The 19,208-nt window shown below is 43.3% G+C and overlaps 1 protein-coding gene across 3 annotated transcripts in view; it reads left to right on the top strand.

Annotated features, from left to right (window-relative positions):
• Myo16 (myosin XVI) overlaps window positions 1-19,208 on the top strand; it is a 518,261-nt gene that overhangs the window by 417,220 nt on the left and 81,833 nt on the right. For all 3 annotated transcript variants that reach the window (XM_074043002.1, XM_074043003.1, XM_074043001.1), the window contains exon 28: window positions 6,580-6,682. In XM_074043002.1, the coding sequence (XP_073899103.1) occupies window positions 6,580-6,682 (103 nt within the window). The remainder of the gene's footprint in view (window positions 1-6,579; window positions 6,683-19,208) is intronic.

Genomic DNA, 19,208 nt, shown 5'->3' with positions numbered 1-19,208 from the left:
GAACCCCACTCTCCACATCAAGAGGTTGTGTCAAGATTTCCCAAGTCCACTGTGCCCTTTCCTTCTTCCTCTCACTGTTGACATGACACACGTCAGTCCTGTTGCTAGGCAGCTGTCCTCAGCCCTGGGAATACTGGAAATTCACTGGGAAATCACCCTTCTGCACCCGCACTATTTGCTGTGGGGGCTGGAATTTGAGCACACCCAACAGGCCAGGCAAGTTCATGAAAGTCATAGCCCAATCCCCATCCCCATCACTGTAGCCAGAGGCTACATTTTGCATGTTCGTGGTGGGTACACACAGCATGCTGTGCCCTAGGGAGACCCTCAAGGCAGCCGTCCTAGAAGAAGGCACATCTTAAAGTCGGACAGGTTTTGTATTTCTAGAATGTTAACGCCTACAAACTTTGTTATTTTTCCTTGCCTTTGCAAAACAAGATATTCAAAAAGCTTCCAGTCTGTTTCACCCTCAAGGTATTGAGGTTTTCTTGTACTTACATCATGAGCCACCAGAGCCCAGCACTTAACTGGTTTTTCAGCCATTAGAGTCTTGCTGTTGTTTCTGACAGTGCCACTGACACCCCCAACACCAGACTCCAGGGCTCTCGTCACTGTGCACACAGTCAGCTCCAACCCCACAAGGTCCAGCACTGCTGAGCACAGTACAAACTCTACCTTCCTGAGGTTTCTCTGCTGCTGGACAGCTCTGCCCCCTCCCTGTCCACTCCCTTCCCTCACCCTTGTGTTTCTTCACCAGTTCTCCAACAAGGAGTCCTAGGACCTCCATCTTCTCCTCTTGTTTTTCTCTTTCCATTGATTATCCCATCTGCCCCTGGGGGGTGGGAAGGTAACCAGTGTTCTGAAAGCATGATTTTCTGGTTTACAATTGCAGTAGTTAAAATATGATCATAAAAGGAGACATTTCATAAGATCCCGAAATAAGAAAAACACATCTTTTCTGAGGCATGATTTTGGCTGAGGAAAGCCATGCCTTAGATCTGGTCCCAGGCGGTGGACTGGAGTCACTTTATACATCCTGTGACTTGGGCATCTCTGGCGGAATATCTTGCTCATTATAGAGCTCAATAAATATTTATTGGGAGAATTAAATCTTCAGGGAGTTTAGGCTCCAAAGAGCAGAACTTTCACTTTCACGACAGAATTTTCTTTGAGAATTGAGAGACAAAGTCAATATTCTGCAAACAGAAACATATTTAGAGAAACTGTCTGAGGTTTTCAATGAAAATAGCTTAATTTCCATAGCTTGTATTTTTCTAAGAAACTGATTCTACCATGTCCTGGTTGTCTTTTAAAGTGGTTAAGTGGAAGTTACTGTATTCACCTGAATTTAAAGGTCACTGAATAAACACTTTTTTTTTTAATTTCTAAGCCCATGAAATAGAATGTCAAAGCTCTCCTTTAAACTAGAAGGAACGTGAACTTTAGAGGAGAGAAGCATTTTTTCTGTGATGGTTTTCTTGGGGTCCTACTTAACACCCCTCAACTGTTGTTGGCTTTCCTCTGCTTCTTCCACTTCACCCTGTCCTCTTAAAACACAGACCTTGAAATGAGCACAGCCTGTGATGTGGGCAGTGCCCACTTTAAAGATGTTTTCAGGATCTTTGAAGGGCTATCCTTACATCCCAGACATTTGGGATGTAGATTGACAGTCAAAAGGACAAATTGGGAGGGTGCAGAGAGCCTCCAACACAGCTTTAAATTTGAGCCCACAGGGGCACTGAAGATTCAGCACCAAAACAGAAGTACCCTTAGTTCCCTGCACGGCCAGTACTACCTTATTCAGTCTTCAAAGACCATGGCAATGAAGTAACCAGTCACAGCTCAGAACTGGTGAGTAGGGAGGGCAGAAGTCAGGTTTGGGTCATCAGGTGCTCTTTGTACTCGTCTCCCCCTGCATCCCACCTGAATGTCTCCTCTTTGGTTCTCAGTTATGTGATTTCCCTTTCCAGTCTCCTCTATCTCAATAAAGGTCAAGTCACAGGCCAGCTTCTTGACCTCATCTTCTCTTCCTTTCACTTATCAGAAAACCCTGTGGGGTCCTCCCAAACATGTGCAGAATCCCCCCAGTTCTGGTCATCTGCCCTGCGGCCATCCTGGCCCCGTGTCTCTCACCTTTGTCATGGGAAGAGCCTTCCATAGCCACCTGACTCTCCATCACCCTGCACCAGCACACTCAGCCTCCAAGTGTCAACTATGCAAGCCAGGCAGTGAGGCGCCTCTGCTCACACCTCGCTCCCAGGACTCGGTCAGGGCCAAGTCCTCCCGCCCTCTGCAGAGCCCAATATTGCCTGTTGTGTTTACCTTTCTGAAAATCGCCTCCTGAACCTGGATTCTTGCCTCCAACAAGAATCAGCCCTAGCAACACTGGCCTCCTCCGTGTGTCCAGAACAGGCACCCAGATACCCGCTCAAGGCTGCAGGACCTGCTGCTCCCTCAGCCTAGCCTGACCCCTGGAGAGGCCATGGTTTCCTTGCTTTCTTCCTCACCGTCAGGGAGCTGCTCACAGTAAAAGCTGCCTTGTTTCTCCTTTCTCTGCATCTTTTATCATCATACTGGACCCGCTTCCTTCCTTCCTTTTGAGCTTTGCGAAGGCATCTCAGGACCACATTCTAGACAAGGAAGAACACTCTAGTCATTCCCCAAATCCCAATCCAGTGACAGGAGGAGACAGTGTGTCCAGGACGTAGAGCTTACTGTTAGTGGTCAGGTAGTTCATCTCAGGCCGGGGTCAAGTGGAATTCTGCATAGATTTCTCTTTAGTGGATGGACAGAGGAAACCTGGCCTGGCACCACAAGGGCAAGGAGGGTGTAGGGAATAAAGAGGAGTTGCACCTCGCACCACCCTGTGCCCGGGATCTTTTACTACTGCAGGCTGTCATTGCCTTGGTCTCACACTGAAGTGCCTGGGAAAACAGGTCTCAGCTCAGTGACAGAACGTGACCATGTGCTACCATCCCAAATGTCACTCAAATTCCAAAAGGCACAGCTTTTCCAATCACAGTGAAACTGAGTATCTCACCCTAAGATGATATTTTTTTCTCTTTTCAGTTAAATGTCAGAATTATACCACTTTAAGTGTCAAAAGAACAATATAAAATAAGAAAAAAATGTACCAAGTGTGAGATTTTCCATTCTGACTTGCTAATACTATATTCAGATCCTTGAATTATATCAATTAAATTCTTGGTTATAATTAACAAGGTTCTCAAATGAGCCAATTCTCAGAGAGACTAAAAAGCTAATTTGAGTGATTTCATTTCATTGTGCACATGGCTAAATGGCAGAGCGCCCTGATTTTCTTGAGGGCACGAGGCGGGCTACAATCCATCTCAAGTTCCACTGCACTCTGAGAGACCCCAGTCACTGAGGTTAGCAAGCCAAGGACACCTGTCTCCATGTGCCCAGTACAATGACAGCCACTGTTGAGTTTTCCTTTCTGGATTTTCATGGCCAGACTATTCCTTTTTCACTGTGGACCCCTCTGGGGTTTGGACACTTAGGTCCCTTGGATGTAGCAGTGGCTATGAGAAACTGACTTTAGGGTTCAGATTGTCCTGGGTCCAGACACTAACCCTGTCGCTGTGATAACAGTGCCACATGCAGGATGGCTGAGGAAACAGATTTACTCCCATACTTATAGAAGCCAGAAGGCCAAAATCAAGGTGTCAGAGGACCACACTCACCCCTGAGACTCTGGGCAGGATCCTTCCTGTAGATGGTCATCAGTCCTTGGGCTCATTTGTTTGCTGCTGCACCACTCCAACCTCTGCCCCGACTGCAGAGGTTGTATGTCACACAGCAATTTCCTCTTCTTTTAAGGACACAAGTCATATTGAGTTAGCTCCCACCCTGATAATCTCATATTAATTTGGTCACATTCACAAAGACCCTATTTCCAAATAAGATCACATTCACTTGGGAGAAGAGGGCAAAATGCAACTCATTAATGTCAATGACCCCCAGCTTTCTCACTGTCAAAAGCAGACTGTCCTGCAGGCTCCTTGAATCTGTGAGGAGTGTGTGAAGGGACAAGAAAGACCTTTGCACTTGTTCAATGCTTAAGAAATCTTGCCTCTTTCCTCTCTCCCAGTCCAATATTTTGTGTCCCACTCTTTATTCATACTCACTACATAAGCAATCTGGTAGACACTATGAACTGCAGATGGCCTCCACCCTAGGGACTCACACACTGTGAAAACAGGTCGGAGTTTGTAATGCAAAACGGAAATTTTGTCTGGAGAAACACACACAGGCAGTCCTGAGGGAGGACAAAGAAGTACTTCTAGGTGGCTTTCCAAGGGCCTTACAGAAAGTTTTCTGCAAATCTCTTGGAGTCTGAAGGCTCAATCCAATACTCCATTCTAGGCTTTTCCTATTGGAACACAGCATACTGTCATATTCCTTGCTCCTTTTTAGCTGTGGGAACACTATTAAAACGCAATCCATGCTAGCTCAGGAGAGGCACTGATGTCATCCTGAGTGGATGCCCATCACCTTCCCGGTGGTCCACACACTGCGCCATGCCCACTGCTCCGGCTTCTGACCTTCCTCACACACACTCCCTTCCACCCATTTGCTCTGCTCGGTCATGTCCTGGAAATTCCTTTCTTTTCTGCAGCAACCACAATATGACCAGGAAAAACCATGGGTGCCAACTTCTGTGTCTGGTGTGTAAGAAATCACGTTCTTGTACCTGCCAAAAATCAAAAACTTCTGGACACTTCAGTCATCCAAAAGTCACATCTGTTCAGTGTGACCAAAATGATGAGTGAGATTGTTCATGTCCTTTGTTCCTGGATTCACAGCTTCAGTGCTCCGTCTCTATTATTGCTGTTTGCACTGTTGTTAAACCCTTCTTCACCCCGAGTTTGACACATACACACCATACTTGAGAAGAAAGGCTGGTTGCTAACACTAATGGATGTATTTGGGCTGGTTCATGACTAGAAAGATGGTGGACATCCTCAATCCAGGAAAAACATAGATGCTGAGATTTCCATGACAATGCCAAGAACTTAAGAAAGGAAATAGGAAATGTCTTCTACTGAAAAGTGAAGTGGGTATTGTCCTGGTTCGTTCAAGTGACTATGAGAAATTACCACAAGTGCATTTCTTATAGCTCATGAGGCTCTGTCTAAGATCAAGGCACCCACAGATCTGGTGTCCTCTGTCCACCTGTTTCTTGGTACATAAAGAGCATCTTGCTGTGCACTCATGTGACAGAAGGGGAGATCTCTGGTCTCTTCAGCCTCTTCTAAGGGCACCAATGCCATCAGTGAGGACCCCCACCCTCATGATTCACCAGCTCCCAAAGTCCCCAGTTTCTAACATCATAACATTGGGAACGACATTTTCAACACTTGAATTTTAGGAGACCCAACGTTCCGTCTGTAACAGGTGTATCTTAGTCTGTGCTGTAGACCAGACCCATAATTACTGCTGCAGTGTGCCCTGTGCTGGGTCCTCACATGGCAGAGCCAGGAGAAGTTAAGAGGTGGTGTGGATGCGTCTGGCATTACTGCCCATGGCATGTTGTTCAGAGGCAGGGAAGTAAACAAAGCTGTGCCATCAGTACTCACCATTTCGTGATTGCCCCAAGGTAACTGAAAAACTCATTGTAGAAGATGTCAAATGTTCTGCTGCATACTTTCAGTGAAACACTATAGTATTGTACAAAAAATAACAGAAAACCCATGGTGTAAGTTTTGGCATTGAGTCCCCATCGGCTTGCAGAGCCTCCCAACACGAGACTCAGAACACAGAAAGGTGCAGCTGCATAAGTATTTGCTCATCTGTTTTTCTTCTCTCCTTCTTCTTCCTCCTCCTCTTCTTTCCACATCTCCTCCTCCTGCTCAACCTCATTCTGTTCCTCCTCCTTCTTCTCTTCTTTGCATGCACGTTAGGTCAAATATCATAAATGCAAAGGGATTTTCACATAAATGTTTTAATGAATGATAGGATTCTGAAAGTCACTTTTGAAAAAGCTGTAGGAAAACTATTGCTGTGAATTTCAGCTAGGGAGTGGACGTGCTTTCTAAGTTAAAATTTTCCTTCAAGATCATTTAAAAATACTGCATACCTAATAAGTGGGGGAGAAGCTATTCTCCCTCTCACTTAGATAAAACTTGTAGATTTTTAAATATTTCTTTATAGTGGACTCTAACAACATTGAGGTTTACTCTCAAGTGCTAATAAAAACAGATGTTTGAATTTCTTAAAAGCTGTATTTTTTAAGAACAAACCAAATGTTTAAATGACAATTGCTAGATTTGTTTTTGTTCTCTTGGAATTTTCTTTGAATAAATAACTCGTATCACTCCATGACAGTGCTACACATAAATTAAAAATATATCTGACTCATTTAAAAGATAATTTTTCCCTGTAAGGAAAAGGGTTGCTTGCATTTTGGCTGCTGAGTGCACAGTGGTTGGGGCCTTGGGGGATTCCTGTGATAAAGTATGAGAATTTGAGAAACTATGTGATAAAGACAGCCCTGTTGAATACAGTCATCTGCTTTCAAATGCAGTCATTTTTCCTTGTTCCTGCTGCTTTTGACAGATACAAGCCATTGGCTGATGTACTCCTGGGTGAGAAGAAGGATGGGTCTGCTGAAGAGAGATGTCGGCTTGTTCTCCAGCACTGTAAATTACAAGGCTGGCAGGTTGGTGACCTACGAGCTATGAAAACACCAGGTTGGGATTTTAAAGGCACGAGCTGAGTTGTGGTGGGGAGTCACCACAGTCCTCCTGGCAAAAACAATTTCCTTTGATGTGTTTGGCAAGGCACAGCATTAAGTGTGTTCCCTGGAAATGTACCAGTCTTTGTGATTTATGGGTTTTAGCATCAAGCAGCCAGCATGAGGCAATCCAAGAGACTGTCTTTTATACTGACAGGAGAAGCTAGTGGGGCTACATTCAGCTTGGCCATGCCTCAGATGCGTACCTGGTCACTAAAGCTTTTCCAAGTGTCTACAACTGTTGAGTTAGTCATCGTTCTATTACTGTGGCTAAACAACTTACAAGGAGGAAAAGTACATTTAGACTCACAGTTTCGGTCTATGTTTATTGACTCCACTGCTTTTGGGCCTGTGGTGAGGCAGAACATCCTGGCAGGAGCACATGGTGGAGAAAATCTGCCAATCTCATAGCATTAAAAAAACATAGAGAGACAGAGAGAGAGGAAGGGGCCCCAGGCCACAACATCCCCTTCAAGGACACTTCTCCAGTGACCTAACTTCCTCTTACTAGGCTCCACCTCTTAATTATTCTACCACTTCCCACCAGTGCCATAGACGGGGGATCCATCTTCAACACATGAGCTTTAAGTTTCACCTAACACACAAAGTATAATGGTAACAGCAGTCACAGAATGAAAGGGAGGAACTCAGGCTGATGTAATTGTTCCAAGTGGGTATCTCGCAAGTACTCATTAGACCTGGACCAGCCAGTCTCCTACAAGTTGTGCTTGGGCTCCTTTCTTCTGATTCTTTTTGTCCTGCATCTCACCTGCCACATAGTGAAACTGTCGCTACTTGTGAGGCTCATTGGGTGGTGACAAGCTTCGTGATTTGTAGCATTTCACAGAGGTCAGTGTTCCAAGTAAAGCAGAGTCCATGGTAGCTATCACTGAGCCAGCAGAGGTAGGAGATAACTGGAGATGAAATGGCACGGAGCACACCCAACACATGGAAGGGGAAGTTCTGGGCTTTATTAATACCTGAAATGACGTCTGAATACCATCGTTGACCTGTTTTAGGAAGAAGTCAGTTGGGTGAGAAGGTTAATATTATAGTAATGGAAGCAGAATGAAGTCCGCGATGACAGGAGCTACTGGGAAGTTTCTAGCCATGAAACACCTGAGAGTGCATAGGAGGTTAATGTCTTTGCTAAAACATAGCAGATTCTGGAAAGCAGACGTAAATCTCACTTTGGAAATTGATAGGTAGAACATCCTCAAGTAACAATGTGTGATCATTGATGAGACGCAAAATGAGAGCTTTGCTTCATGAATGTATGAGCAGATGTTCAGGATGGCAGGATGTGTCTGAAAGTGGCACAACTCATGTGGGATGGACAGAGAGCACCAGATTATCACAAGCACACTCATCTGCCCACGACAAACAGCAAAGAACCCTGGCACTGATGACTCATGATCTGATTCTCTGTACCACCCAGTCTCTTTGTTGTCTTCCCCCTGTTCTTTCTTTTCTCTAACTAATAATGGAAGTTGAACTTTAAATCACAGTCTGAAGGAGGAAGCTTACTCACTGTCATTGTCATGGGTGCACATCAGTGCCGAGGGAATGGGTAAAAAAGGAAAGAGGAAGGAGGAATTACTAACCAAGAGTGATGCCAGCTAACCACACTGGACCCCTGACACAGATGTGGCACTCACAGGAAGCATGATCTGTGCAGCTCGTAGGTGACTGAAGTCATTTCAAATGAATCAGTGCTGGGGTTTTTGAATAATTGTGCACTAGTGATTCACGGATAACATAAGGCCAAGATTGTCAGGTGGTGTATTTTCCTTTAAAGAATACTCACAGGTGGATGGATGGATGGATGGATGGACAGACGGACAGACAGATACACAGGTAGATTCTTTCCCAACACACACACACACACACACACACACGCTGACAAAACAAGGGAATCAGGAATCATTCTTCCACTAAGAAAGTGGCAGTGGACACCATACCCAATCAGGGGTCCCTGCAATACATCACACAAGATGGTGTCAAGTGTGGGAGGAGTCTGGGAGAAAAATTGGTACCTACTGGCAGCCATCATTCCACCTAGGTCTGTGTTTGTGCCAGGATTCTTGAAACTGCAGTTGCAGATGGTTTAAATCAGAGGATACACTGAACCTTTGAAAAAGAACATCAAAATTTTCTGTGGGGAAGGGCTCAGTGCACAAATCCAATTCTGCTCCTTTCAACTCTACCTACAAGGAAGCTGAAAATATAAGGTGGGAGGGAGAAAGAAAGAGAGTGGAAGAGAGAAAGAGGGAAAGACAGAGACAGAGAGACAGAAAGGGAGAAAGAGAGAGAGAAATTCATTTTCTGAGTGTGTCTGCTTATGCATCTCAGATCCTTTCATTAGGAAAGACTGCTTTTCTTCAGCTTCTTCAAGGTGAAACCTTTTATATACTTTATGCTACAACACAAATAATTGACTTCACAGAAATAAAGCCAACTCATATTTTACTTTTATGTTAGACAGCAAAAGAATTTTTGTTAAAAAAATCACTTATTCCTGACCTACAAAGTCAGACTGCTCAGTTTCAAAAGCAAGACATTTGTTTGAAATGCGCTGATTCTTACAAGAAGAGCTGCTATCAACTCCATTCTAGATTGTTAATCATTCAAAGTTAAGTAAGGAGCTGTGTGGATAACGGAGAGTTGACACACCTGTAGCACCCCCCCACACACATTGCCATGAGTTATCACTTGTGCTTTTATTAAGCAGCCAGTGTTCATCCTTTGGCCCTAAATGGTTAGCATAGAAGTAATGGTTATTATTTTTCATATTTTTAGAAGCAATACTAGAAGATAGAAAAGAATAGAGTCGTTTTTACTGGGTGAACCTGTATACAGTGCTATCCAGAAATTCAATTTTCTTAACTGGCAACATCCTCTGGTTGGATCTTGAGGTGGGTCTTAGAGATCATGAGGGTTGGTCACCCCTCCTTAACTTTAATCAGACCCTGTGTGAGGACAGCCTTAAGTGATCAGAATGGGATTCCAAGTCCATGGTTCTCAGGACCATCAGTGTCTCTGTCTGTTCCAGGAGAGGGTGGAGACATCTTGTCTTCAGTGTTGTTACATCTGCATAATTTGTAGATGCTTGCTACTTATTCTTTATGTAGTCTGGGCCTTGGAGTCTGTATAAGGAATTTTTCATGTTTAATAAATAACAATTTCATCGGTACAATGCGTTATAACTACTCAGAGCTTATTACTTTGTTTAAGCCTACTAACAGCTGTATGCAGAAAGAGGAAACACAGGGTATGGAGTAACGACCTCATTTTATTTATTTATTTTTTTATTTTTATTTTTTTTTCATTTTTCTTTTATTATTCATATGTGCATACAAGGCTTGGTTTATTTCTCCCCCCTGCCCCCGCCCCCTCCCTTACCACCCACTCCACCCCCTCCCGCTCCCCCCCTCACTACCCAGCAGAAACTATTTTGCCCTTATCTCTAATTTTGTTGTAGAGAGAGTATAAGCAATAATAGGAAGGAACAAGGGGTTTTGCTGGTTGAGATAAAGATAGCTATACAGGGCATTGACTCACATTGATTTCCTGTGCGTGGGTGTTACCTTCTAGGTTAATTCTTTTTGATCTCACCTTTTCTCTAGTACCTGGTCCCCTTTTCCTATTGGCCTCAGTTGCTTTAAGGTATCTGCTTTAGTTTCTCTGCATTAAGAGCAACAAATGCTAGCTAGTTTTAGATGGGAAGAAATTGAATGTCAGAGAGCCCTGGTCTCTCAGACCAGTGTCCTGATCAAAACAGTAGGTGTGCTTCTTGTTTAGCTCAGTGTGGGAAGGCTACCTTGCTGATACCTGCATGTAACTTCCTGTGCTCTGTCCTTTGCATTGCATTGAACTCAATGTGCATCTTTTAATGTAGCTATCTGAAGTCAGATGGTCACTTTGTCCAGATTTCAGAACTTGAAAGGCATAGAGTAAGTGCACTTTGATCAAGGGCGCTTATGTTGTCCTTTATTAGTCTGAGCAGCCTGACCCTCCCAGTTAATGACTTTTTATGTTTATAATTCACCACACAGATGAAGGAAAATCGAATGGCTGTTTCCGGCTGCAAGGCTGACTCTGTTCAGAGTCCTTTGTACTCAAACAGTCAGCCACTAGGCCTGAAGTACACATGGGCATTTGCACCCTGCGTGCAACCAGGAAGAAAGGAGGAGAAGAAAGGAAGGGAGAAAGAGAGGAGGCAAAGGACTGCCATCCAGTGGAGTTTGAGGTCAACTCTAGACTGATTGTGAAGACCTAGAAGCCACCCAGGCGGCCTGAGGAAGTGGCAGGAGTGAGAGATAAGTCAGTGGACAAGTGAGTCAGGGTAAAACTGAGCAGAGGCAGCTGGAAAACCATCATATTCCACAGCTCCCAGACCCTCCATGCCTGCCAACCTGCTACCCCCTCACCCTTTCCTCTGCTTATTCTTCCCCCAGTCCCCAGTGCCTCCCTCAGACCTAACTCTGAAGTCTTCACCACAGTCATCAGTAGCCGCTCCCCTACCTGCAGGTCCCCCAGAAAGGACCTGTGTCTGTCTCTCTACCAGAGGAGACAGAAAGGACAGGGCAAACCCTATGTTCTGGACCAAGAAATGTGTCTTTGTAAATAGAAAACTTCCAACATAAACATAGAAATCTGGTATAATTCACAACAAAAACTTAACTGATGATATCTAGGGAATTCTTCTGAGATAAGAATAGATGTCATTTTATCTTATATCTATGTTTATAAGATAAATGTATTAATGTATTGCTTCTATGATGAAAAATGCTTTTAAAATTTGTGAACACTGCATAAAAATACTTGAAACGGTTTGCAAGAACCAAATTAATTTTTTTGAGCATTCATGGAAAGTCGGTAGACAACACTGCTTTGTTCCAAAGCATTTCTGCTTTGCAAGACTTAATTTCTACTGTGCCTTTCACACAACTCACCTTCACTTCACAAAAGCACCATCAACCCTCTTAACACTCGACTTGAACTCGTAGCCACAGGTTTTGAGAAACTGATGAATGTTACCCATAATCATTACTCGAATAGTGTTTTATTTTTTTGAAAAAATCAGGACCTGGTTGTGGCTAGCAGAGGCTCCTTCCTGTTGGTGGTTTCTTTATGTTTAGGATGAAATTACGTATTTTAAAAATATAGAGGACTGGTCAGAGCTGTGTCCTTATTTGCAAGCCGTTACTTGGATATCTTCTCTGCTGACGGAATGGAAGTTCCTGGAAATGGTCTGAATGCAGTTTACACAACTGATTTCTGGGTTGCATTCTGCCTCACCAGACATCTTCTTTATGAAATAATAATTCCATGATTTGCTTCATTTGTGGGGAAAAAATCCAAATAGTTTGAATTAAGCCATGGTTTGAAAAGGAGTTGAGTTACTAGTTCTTAAGCCATCTGCTATTTGGTTTATTATGGTTATTATTTAGATATCCCATTTCTTTCAATATATACATTTTTAACACAGTGCTATTTTAGGACCTCTGTACCTTTCCTCAGATGTTTTCTGTCCGGATTACCCCAAGACACAGCAGGAAAGTGCATGGAGGACATTAGGCCCCCGTGGAACACGCTTGCTTTGCGTGTTATGTCATTTATGTAAAATGAAAACCTTTGAAACTAATTCTGTGGAGAAATACGCGGTATAATGTGATTTTCACACATTTTCTATGCATCAGCTGGGTATAGGAGGAGTTCCTCTGTATTCATTTTTCAGCCATCTGGAGGGATGATGGATGGAGAAGCAAATCTGAGGAGAGGGTCCTGCCATGCCAGGCACGCCCCTCAGAACAGGCACTCAGAGAGCCAGAGAGCAGGCCCAGGGGAGCCTTGTCCCATTAGGAACGCTTTCAGAGTGACAGACACTTGGAAATTTTCTGCTACGTTAGGGTGAGGGAAACTTGTGGACAGGCAAAGGGGTGTCCCATGTGGCCCTTGGGAAGTAGGTGTCTGTGACACCTGCAGGAAGTGATGGAGGAACAGTTAGAGTCCAGCATCAGAGAGAACATCTATTGATTGAAGGATGAGTCAGACATGGACACCTCTGAGGACTGATTCAGATCACATAAACAAGAAGTAGGAAGTGAAATTAGAACTTTAACTGGTCATGTGATGTGACACATGAGAGAGAGAGAGAGAGAGAGAGAGAGAGAGAGAGAGAGAGAGACGCAAAGAAAAAACAAAGACGCTCATAAAAGACCAGCCCAAATTTTAATGAAATATACTTTTCCCATTTTGCTTATTCAATGACCATGGCAAAAAGCTTCTGCAATCATGGTTTTCTTTATCATTGTCTTCTTAAAGGACCTTTCATAGAATGTCCTAGATTTTGTTATGTGTCTTTGTGAAGTATATGATCCTGAAGGATTTGCTCTTACAGTGCTGAAAATTACAAGCTTAACATTTTACCATAACATTAAATAAAATCAGTTGGATGAAGGATTTATTATTTCATTAATCTAAAATAGTACAGTAGAGAAAAGATAATAAAAGTAAAAGCCAAAAACTGTTAAAGTTTTAACCACCCCCAACTTTTTTATATATATCTTCTACGATGAGACGATTGTATTAGGGCCCTGGGCTCTTATTAGTACAATAAATTAATGGTTTATAACCTTCATTTTATTACTCTGGGAGCACTTCATAAATCAATTGTAACTACCAGGTAGGAAATAGCCTATAAAATTATTCCTTCTCTTGTGTTCCTTCTCTTTCTGTGAAATTACCAGTGTTGGAAAGTAAAGCTCAGGAATTTAAGACCACATCTTAAAACGATGTGCTTTTAACTGGAATCAGTCTGTCTACACACACTTTTATTTCCTCCTTTCTCTTACACTGAGCATTTACACACATGCATGCTCCATATGCATACACAGCAACACATTTTTGTTATAAAAAATAGTATGTCTTCTTGATAAGAAATTTGAAAAAACACAGGAATGGAATACACACATCCCAGAGCTGACTACTCCGAGGTGTGTTCTCACGCTAATTTCTCAAACTAATGTTACTGTCCTTTGATCATGACTCACTGTCTTTCTTTCCCTTTTCACTCTGAACTTTGTGGAGACAGGTATCGTCTTGCTTCTCACATACTTTTATTTGTGTGTGTGTGTGAGTGAATTGGAGAGAAAGAGAAACAGGGGAGAGAGAATGTGTGCAGGTGGAGAACTGTGTCTGCTTCCCTGCCTATTCTGCAGGGTCTGGCAAGTGACAGATATTCACCCAGTACTTTTGAATGCATGAATGAGCCTTCTACTCATTGTCACATTTTTCCTTTGGAAATGAGGTTATCCATGATCAAGTTCAGTAGCATGTGAAATAGTTTCTGCCTTTAAAGTAATTTTACACAGTTTAGCCAGGCGCCTGCTGCCAGCATGGTGGCTCAAGCCTGTAATCCTAGCTACTTGGGAGGTTGAGATGAGGAGGATTGAGGTTCCAGGTCAACCGTGACAATAAGTTTGCAAAACTCCATCTCCAGCAATGGCTGCGTGCAGTGGCGTGCACCTGTCATCCCACCTATGTAGGGACGCACAGATAGGAAGAGCGTGGTCCAGGCTGACCTGGGCATCAAGCAACACTCTCATCTTTAAAATAACCAATGCAAAAAGTCTGGTTGAGTGGTTCATGTGGTAGAACACCCCATAGAATGCAAGGCCCCAAGTTAAAACCTCAAGTAGAAAAAAAAACACCAAAAAAAGGTAATTTCCCATTTTTCATCTCCGCTTCATGAGAAAAAAATGACTTAAAGTACGATGTGGCACTAAACAATTGTTACATTAAAGCTATTCCTATGCCTAATTCTTCATATCCTAGAAATCAACCACATTCCTCTCCTCCAGAGTTATGATTTTGATTCAACAAGTGTTTATTGAGCACCCTATGTTCCTAAAATTATACAGAGCAATTACAGTCCACTGCGGGAGAAGCAGTCAAAGGTAAACAAATAAATCATTACAGGATCTACACTGTGAAGGAAGAACAAGGACAGCAAATGAAAGAGTTACCAACTTAGATAGGGTAGGGGTCGTGAAGGGGGTCTCTGTGCAGATCCCTGGCAAGCTGTGGACTGAGGGGGCTGTGGACTGAGGTGTGAGAAGGAGCACCATGATGGGGCAGGGCAGCAGAGTCCAGAAGAGGGACAGGTGTGTGCTGAGACCCTGAAATAAAGGTGGTCACATAGAATCAGTGGTCATGCAGGACAATAGAGTCTTGAGATGCAGGTGACAGTGGGGGTGGGGATGGCATACAGCAGCGCTCCTCAGCCGTTGCTTTTGCGTTGATTGCCCTACAAAGAAGGAAAATTAATGAGAGAATTTCTAAAGAATTAATTCTGGGGAAGCAAAACATACCTTTGCTATTGGGGTGGCTTATGACCGCTCAGCTGGGCCAGGTGTATCTCTTGACAACTCAGTTCCATTGCCTCCAAATCAGTCTGAGCTTTCGCAGACCCAGGTCTATTCAGTGATTCCACATGCGTTTCTGAGTACCTATTATATATCAAGAGTCTTATAAGAAATAGCTCAGGGATTTGCCTGTGAAGAGCCAGTTTCATCCCTTGGGGCGGGGCAGAATCATCACGTCAAGAAAGTGTGCTACCAACAAGAGACCTGTGTGAGTCCAAGTTCAGCGCTCTGTGCTAACCTTTACGCAGAGCCTTTGTTGAGCTGTGGAGAAGGTAGCAACATGATCTGCTCGGTGCTTTCAGTGTGCTTGCAGCTAAATTAAGATATTAGTTAGCTAACTAACTAACTAACTTGTTAGCTTGTTGCTTGGGCCTGTCTCTAGAAGCCCAGCAAGAGAGCAACGGTGGGCAGGAAAGCAGTGGCGTGAGGAAGTGCAGGCAGGGGAGGGAAGCTCTCTCTGGCCTTCAGTTATACTCCCTGAAACTTTATGACAACCAAAATATTACTGTGAGCCACAAATAGATGCCAGCCCTCCTCAACAAGTATGAACTGGCAGCAAGAATTATGTGTGGAGCTGCAAAACAGGGGAGAGACTTGACCCTTTCAGTGCTGAAAGCAGAGGGTATTTAGAAAAAAGGCAATGTGAGTCTCAACTCAAACATGAGCACCATAAGACAAGTGTTCAGAAAATCAGAAAGCAATAGAAGTATTTTCAACACCTAAAAATGTTCTTAAGGATGAGCAATATAGGGTCTAGGCCCAGGATGAAGGACCATGGTCTGAGTATTTTGGGAAGTAGAGCAAACATCAGAACACAAGCAAGCATGCCAGGAACATGGTGGCTGTTTGTGAAGAAGGGCTCCCAAGTGGGTGACACACAGCCCAGGGAGCACAGGGGCTGTGATGTATCTGCCCTGCCCTGCTTTTTTTTTTTCTTTTATTCCTATGTGCATACAAGGCTTGGGTCATTTCTTCCCCCTGCCTCCACCCCCTCCGTTACCACCCACTCCGCCCCCTCCCTCTCCCCGCCACCCCCTCAATACCCTGCTCTTAACTGCTGATTCCATACACCTTCCCTGCAACAGGAAACAACCATTGACATTATTTAGGCCATTTGGTTGAAAGGAAGAGTAAAAGTGCTCCTTCCATGAACACATTGCCACACACACTTTCTTCTGTGACCTGGAAGCTAACTAGCTTGTTCGGATGTGGCTTGCTTTGCTCTTCACAATGTGTGTCTTTGGGAAAAGAGTTTTTGAAGCACCCTTCACCGTATTGCTATGCTTTCCATAATGAAATAATATATAGGGTCACGAGTGAGTAATTCACTAGTGAGCTCAAAATACTAGTTTTTGTTCATCTCTGCCTGCTGTGCAGGCCATTCAGCTCTAGGTGAGAATAATTAATTTTTCCTAACCTATAATTATGTGTAATTCAAGCCAAACCACCTTCTTTAAATACCAGAAGATACAGTACTCTATTAGATGTGTGTGGCTGTAATTATCTTTTCTGTGTTGAAGTTAAACTTCAAGAAGAGTCTATTTATAACAATGAGAACTTCTATGTTAGTATAAATTTATCCTGTGAGGATGTTTTAAAGTACATTCAGACATTCAGAGCCAGTCTGCACATAAAAACATTTCCATTTAGTAGGTTTTTAGAGCTACCATGAAAATATAAGATTTTCAGATATTAATAGTAAAATATACAGCCACAAAAGTAATGGTCATCCCTGGAAACTTAAAAAATTAAAGAAACAAATGGGAGAACCATGGACATTCAGCCTGGAGAGAAAGAATCTTAGTCAAATGGTTGCTTTGCTCAGCTTCCTGAAATTATAGGTCATTTTCTACTCATCCTATAACCCGAGAGGCTGGCACAGTTCTGCCATGAGTCAGGTCCTTGCAAGCATTTGATTTAGGAAGGAAGGAAAGGAGTGAGAAAGAAAGGAAGGAAGGGAGGGAAGGAGGGAGGAAGGAAGGGGAAAGACAGACAAATGGTAGGATGGTGGATGAATGAATGTGAGGCAAGGACTACCAGCCTGTGTGCTGTGAGAAAAAGATAGAGCCAGGAATGGTTAATTCATAGGTGAAGGACTGTTCGTGTCTCATATGGAAAGGTCAGGGCTCAGGGGTGTGCTTCTGTTGGGATGAGATGGCCTAGTAGGCACAGAAACTGTTTTGCGTGGTAAAAATAGAAAGAACAGTGTTTTAAAGGAGCACAATGACATTCTCAAATCCTCAGGAAGGAAAACAAGTCTGCTGGGAGAACCCTGCAGACCTCAGAGCACATGAAAGGACGATTGCATTGTTCATAGCATCACCACTAAAGCTAGTTCTTAAAGAGCTGGGCCGGGCACTGTAAGAGACACTAGAGCACTTCTGGATTGTTGATACAATGGTGAAAGAAGACAAAGACTTCTAGTGCAGCTATATCAGGTGTACTGCCCACAGGCCGGAAGTACTAACTACAAAAGTGCTCTGATGTTTAGAATCCAGGGGACTCAAAGTTTTAAAGATTAATTCTGGTCAGTAGCCATGAAAATTATTTGTTTCTTTTACAGCAAAGAAGCTAGCATTCACAATAAAACGTTTCTTATTAAAATATAATCTGTATTAATAAGATATGCCAATAATTATAGACATATTATCTAACACAATGTTGGCACCAGCAGACATAGCTATGTAAGGACTCTGCACAGGGGTGGCCCAGGCCCCTGCTGGCAGAAAGAGACTTCTCACATTGATTTTTTGCTCCAAGAGAGTGAGTAGGAAGCTGGAATAACAGTAAATAGCCTCTTTCAAAGGAATATACAGGGCTTGCTCTTCAGAGATAAGTAAGGATTGGGTTATAGAGGGCTTTGAAGGTTAAACCCAAAAGCACACATGTCAGCTTCTAGGTAACGTGTGATTATCAAGGTTTCTGGAAGATTAATAAATTGGAGTTAGCAGTCAAAATGAGTCAGAGGGAGGTACAGTGCAGGGAATGAGTCAGATTGGGGATTTTAGTCTACAACATCCACTCCAGAGAGAGTGGTCCTGGAAATATGCAACATGCTGCCTTTATTTCTTGAATCACATTGGAGACTTATTTTCATCAAATGAATTAATCAAGTAGTTTAAACAGATTGAAAGTGTTTAAGATTTATTTTAGATGAATGATTTCTTTTAAATATCTGAACTCATGTGATAGCCAGTGTCCATTAAGTGGGGCCCTAAAAAGAGGGGTAAACATCTTGGATGACCCTTGACTCTGACTTGGGTGATGATGAGTCCATCAGTCCTGAGAGCAAATAGCAGGTGGGGACAGGTGGGGAGAACATTTGTGGGAGAAATATTATTTGTAAACGTCTTGCATTGAGATGCTCAGAGAACTCCCAGGGAGATAGTCTTCTTGCTCACTGAGGTGGGAACACAATAGAAATTCATTTGCATGAAGAAGAAAACGTAAGAGGTAGGTGCCTACAGAACACGGAAGTCAGTGTGTACCCCAGGAGATGGGTTATGTAGAACTGGGCTTAGGCACTAGATCAACCTGTACACTTACGAATGTTCTAGATGGAAAGTTTTAGATAATGAGCTTGTCCAGAACCGTGAGAAATGAGAGGACCATTGTGCAGTGCACACTAGGGATAGCAGACATTGTAATAGAGGAGGCAGAAACAAACAGGGACTATGGGAGCCTGTCACAGAAGGCAAGGTTCACTTGCACAGAGTGACTTAGAACCTGACCACAGATCTTGTGGTCCACACAGCAACTTCATGGCATCCTCCAGCTTGTTAGAAACACAGAATCGCAGGCCCCATCTTACCTTGAGTCAGAATCCACATTTTAACAATATCCCCAGGGCACTAACACACATATTGCAACGTAAGGTCAAATTGGAGTGTGAAAAGAATCTGCAGGTTTTTGTGTGGAACCCTGAGAGCCCAGACTCATCGTCTCTCAGGCACTTAACTGACATGTGACCCAGGGAATGCTGCAGTCTCTGACACCTGTCTTTCTCTTTCGTAAAAATGCAC

This window comes from Castor canadensis, chromosome 10 (assembly GCF_047511655.1).
Source record: "Castor canadensis chromosome 10, mCasCan1.hap1v2, whole genome shotgun sequence".
Lineage (NCBI taxonomy): Eukaryota > Metazoa > Chordata > Mammalia > Rodentia > Castoridae > Castor > Castor canadensis.
The sequence above is the reverse complement of the archived record's forward strand: the minus strand, read 5'-3'. Positions and strand labels throughout refer to the sequence as shown.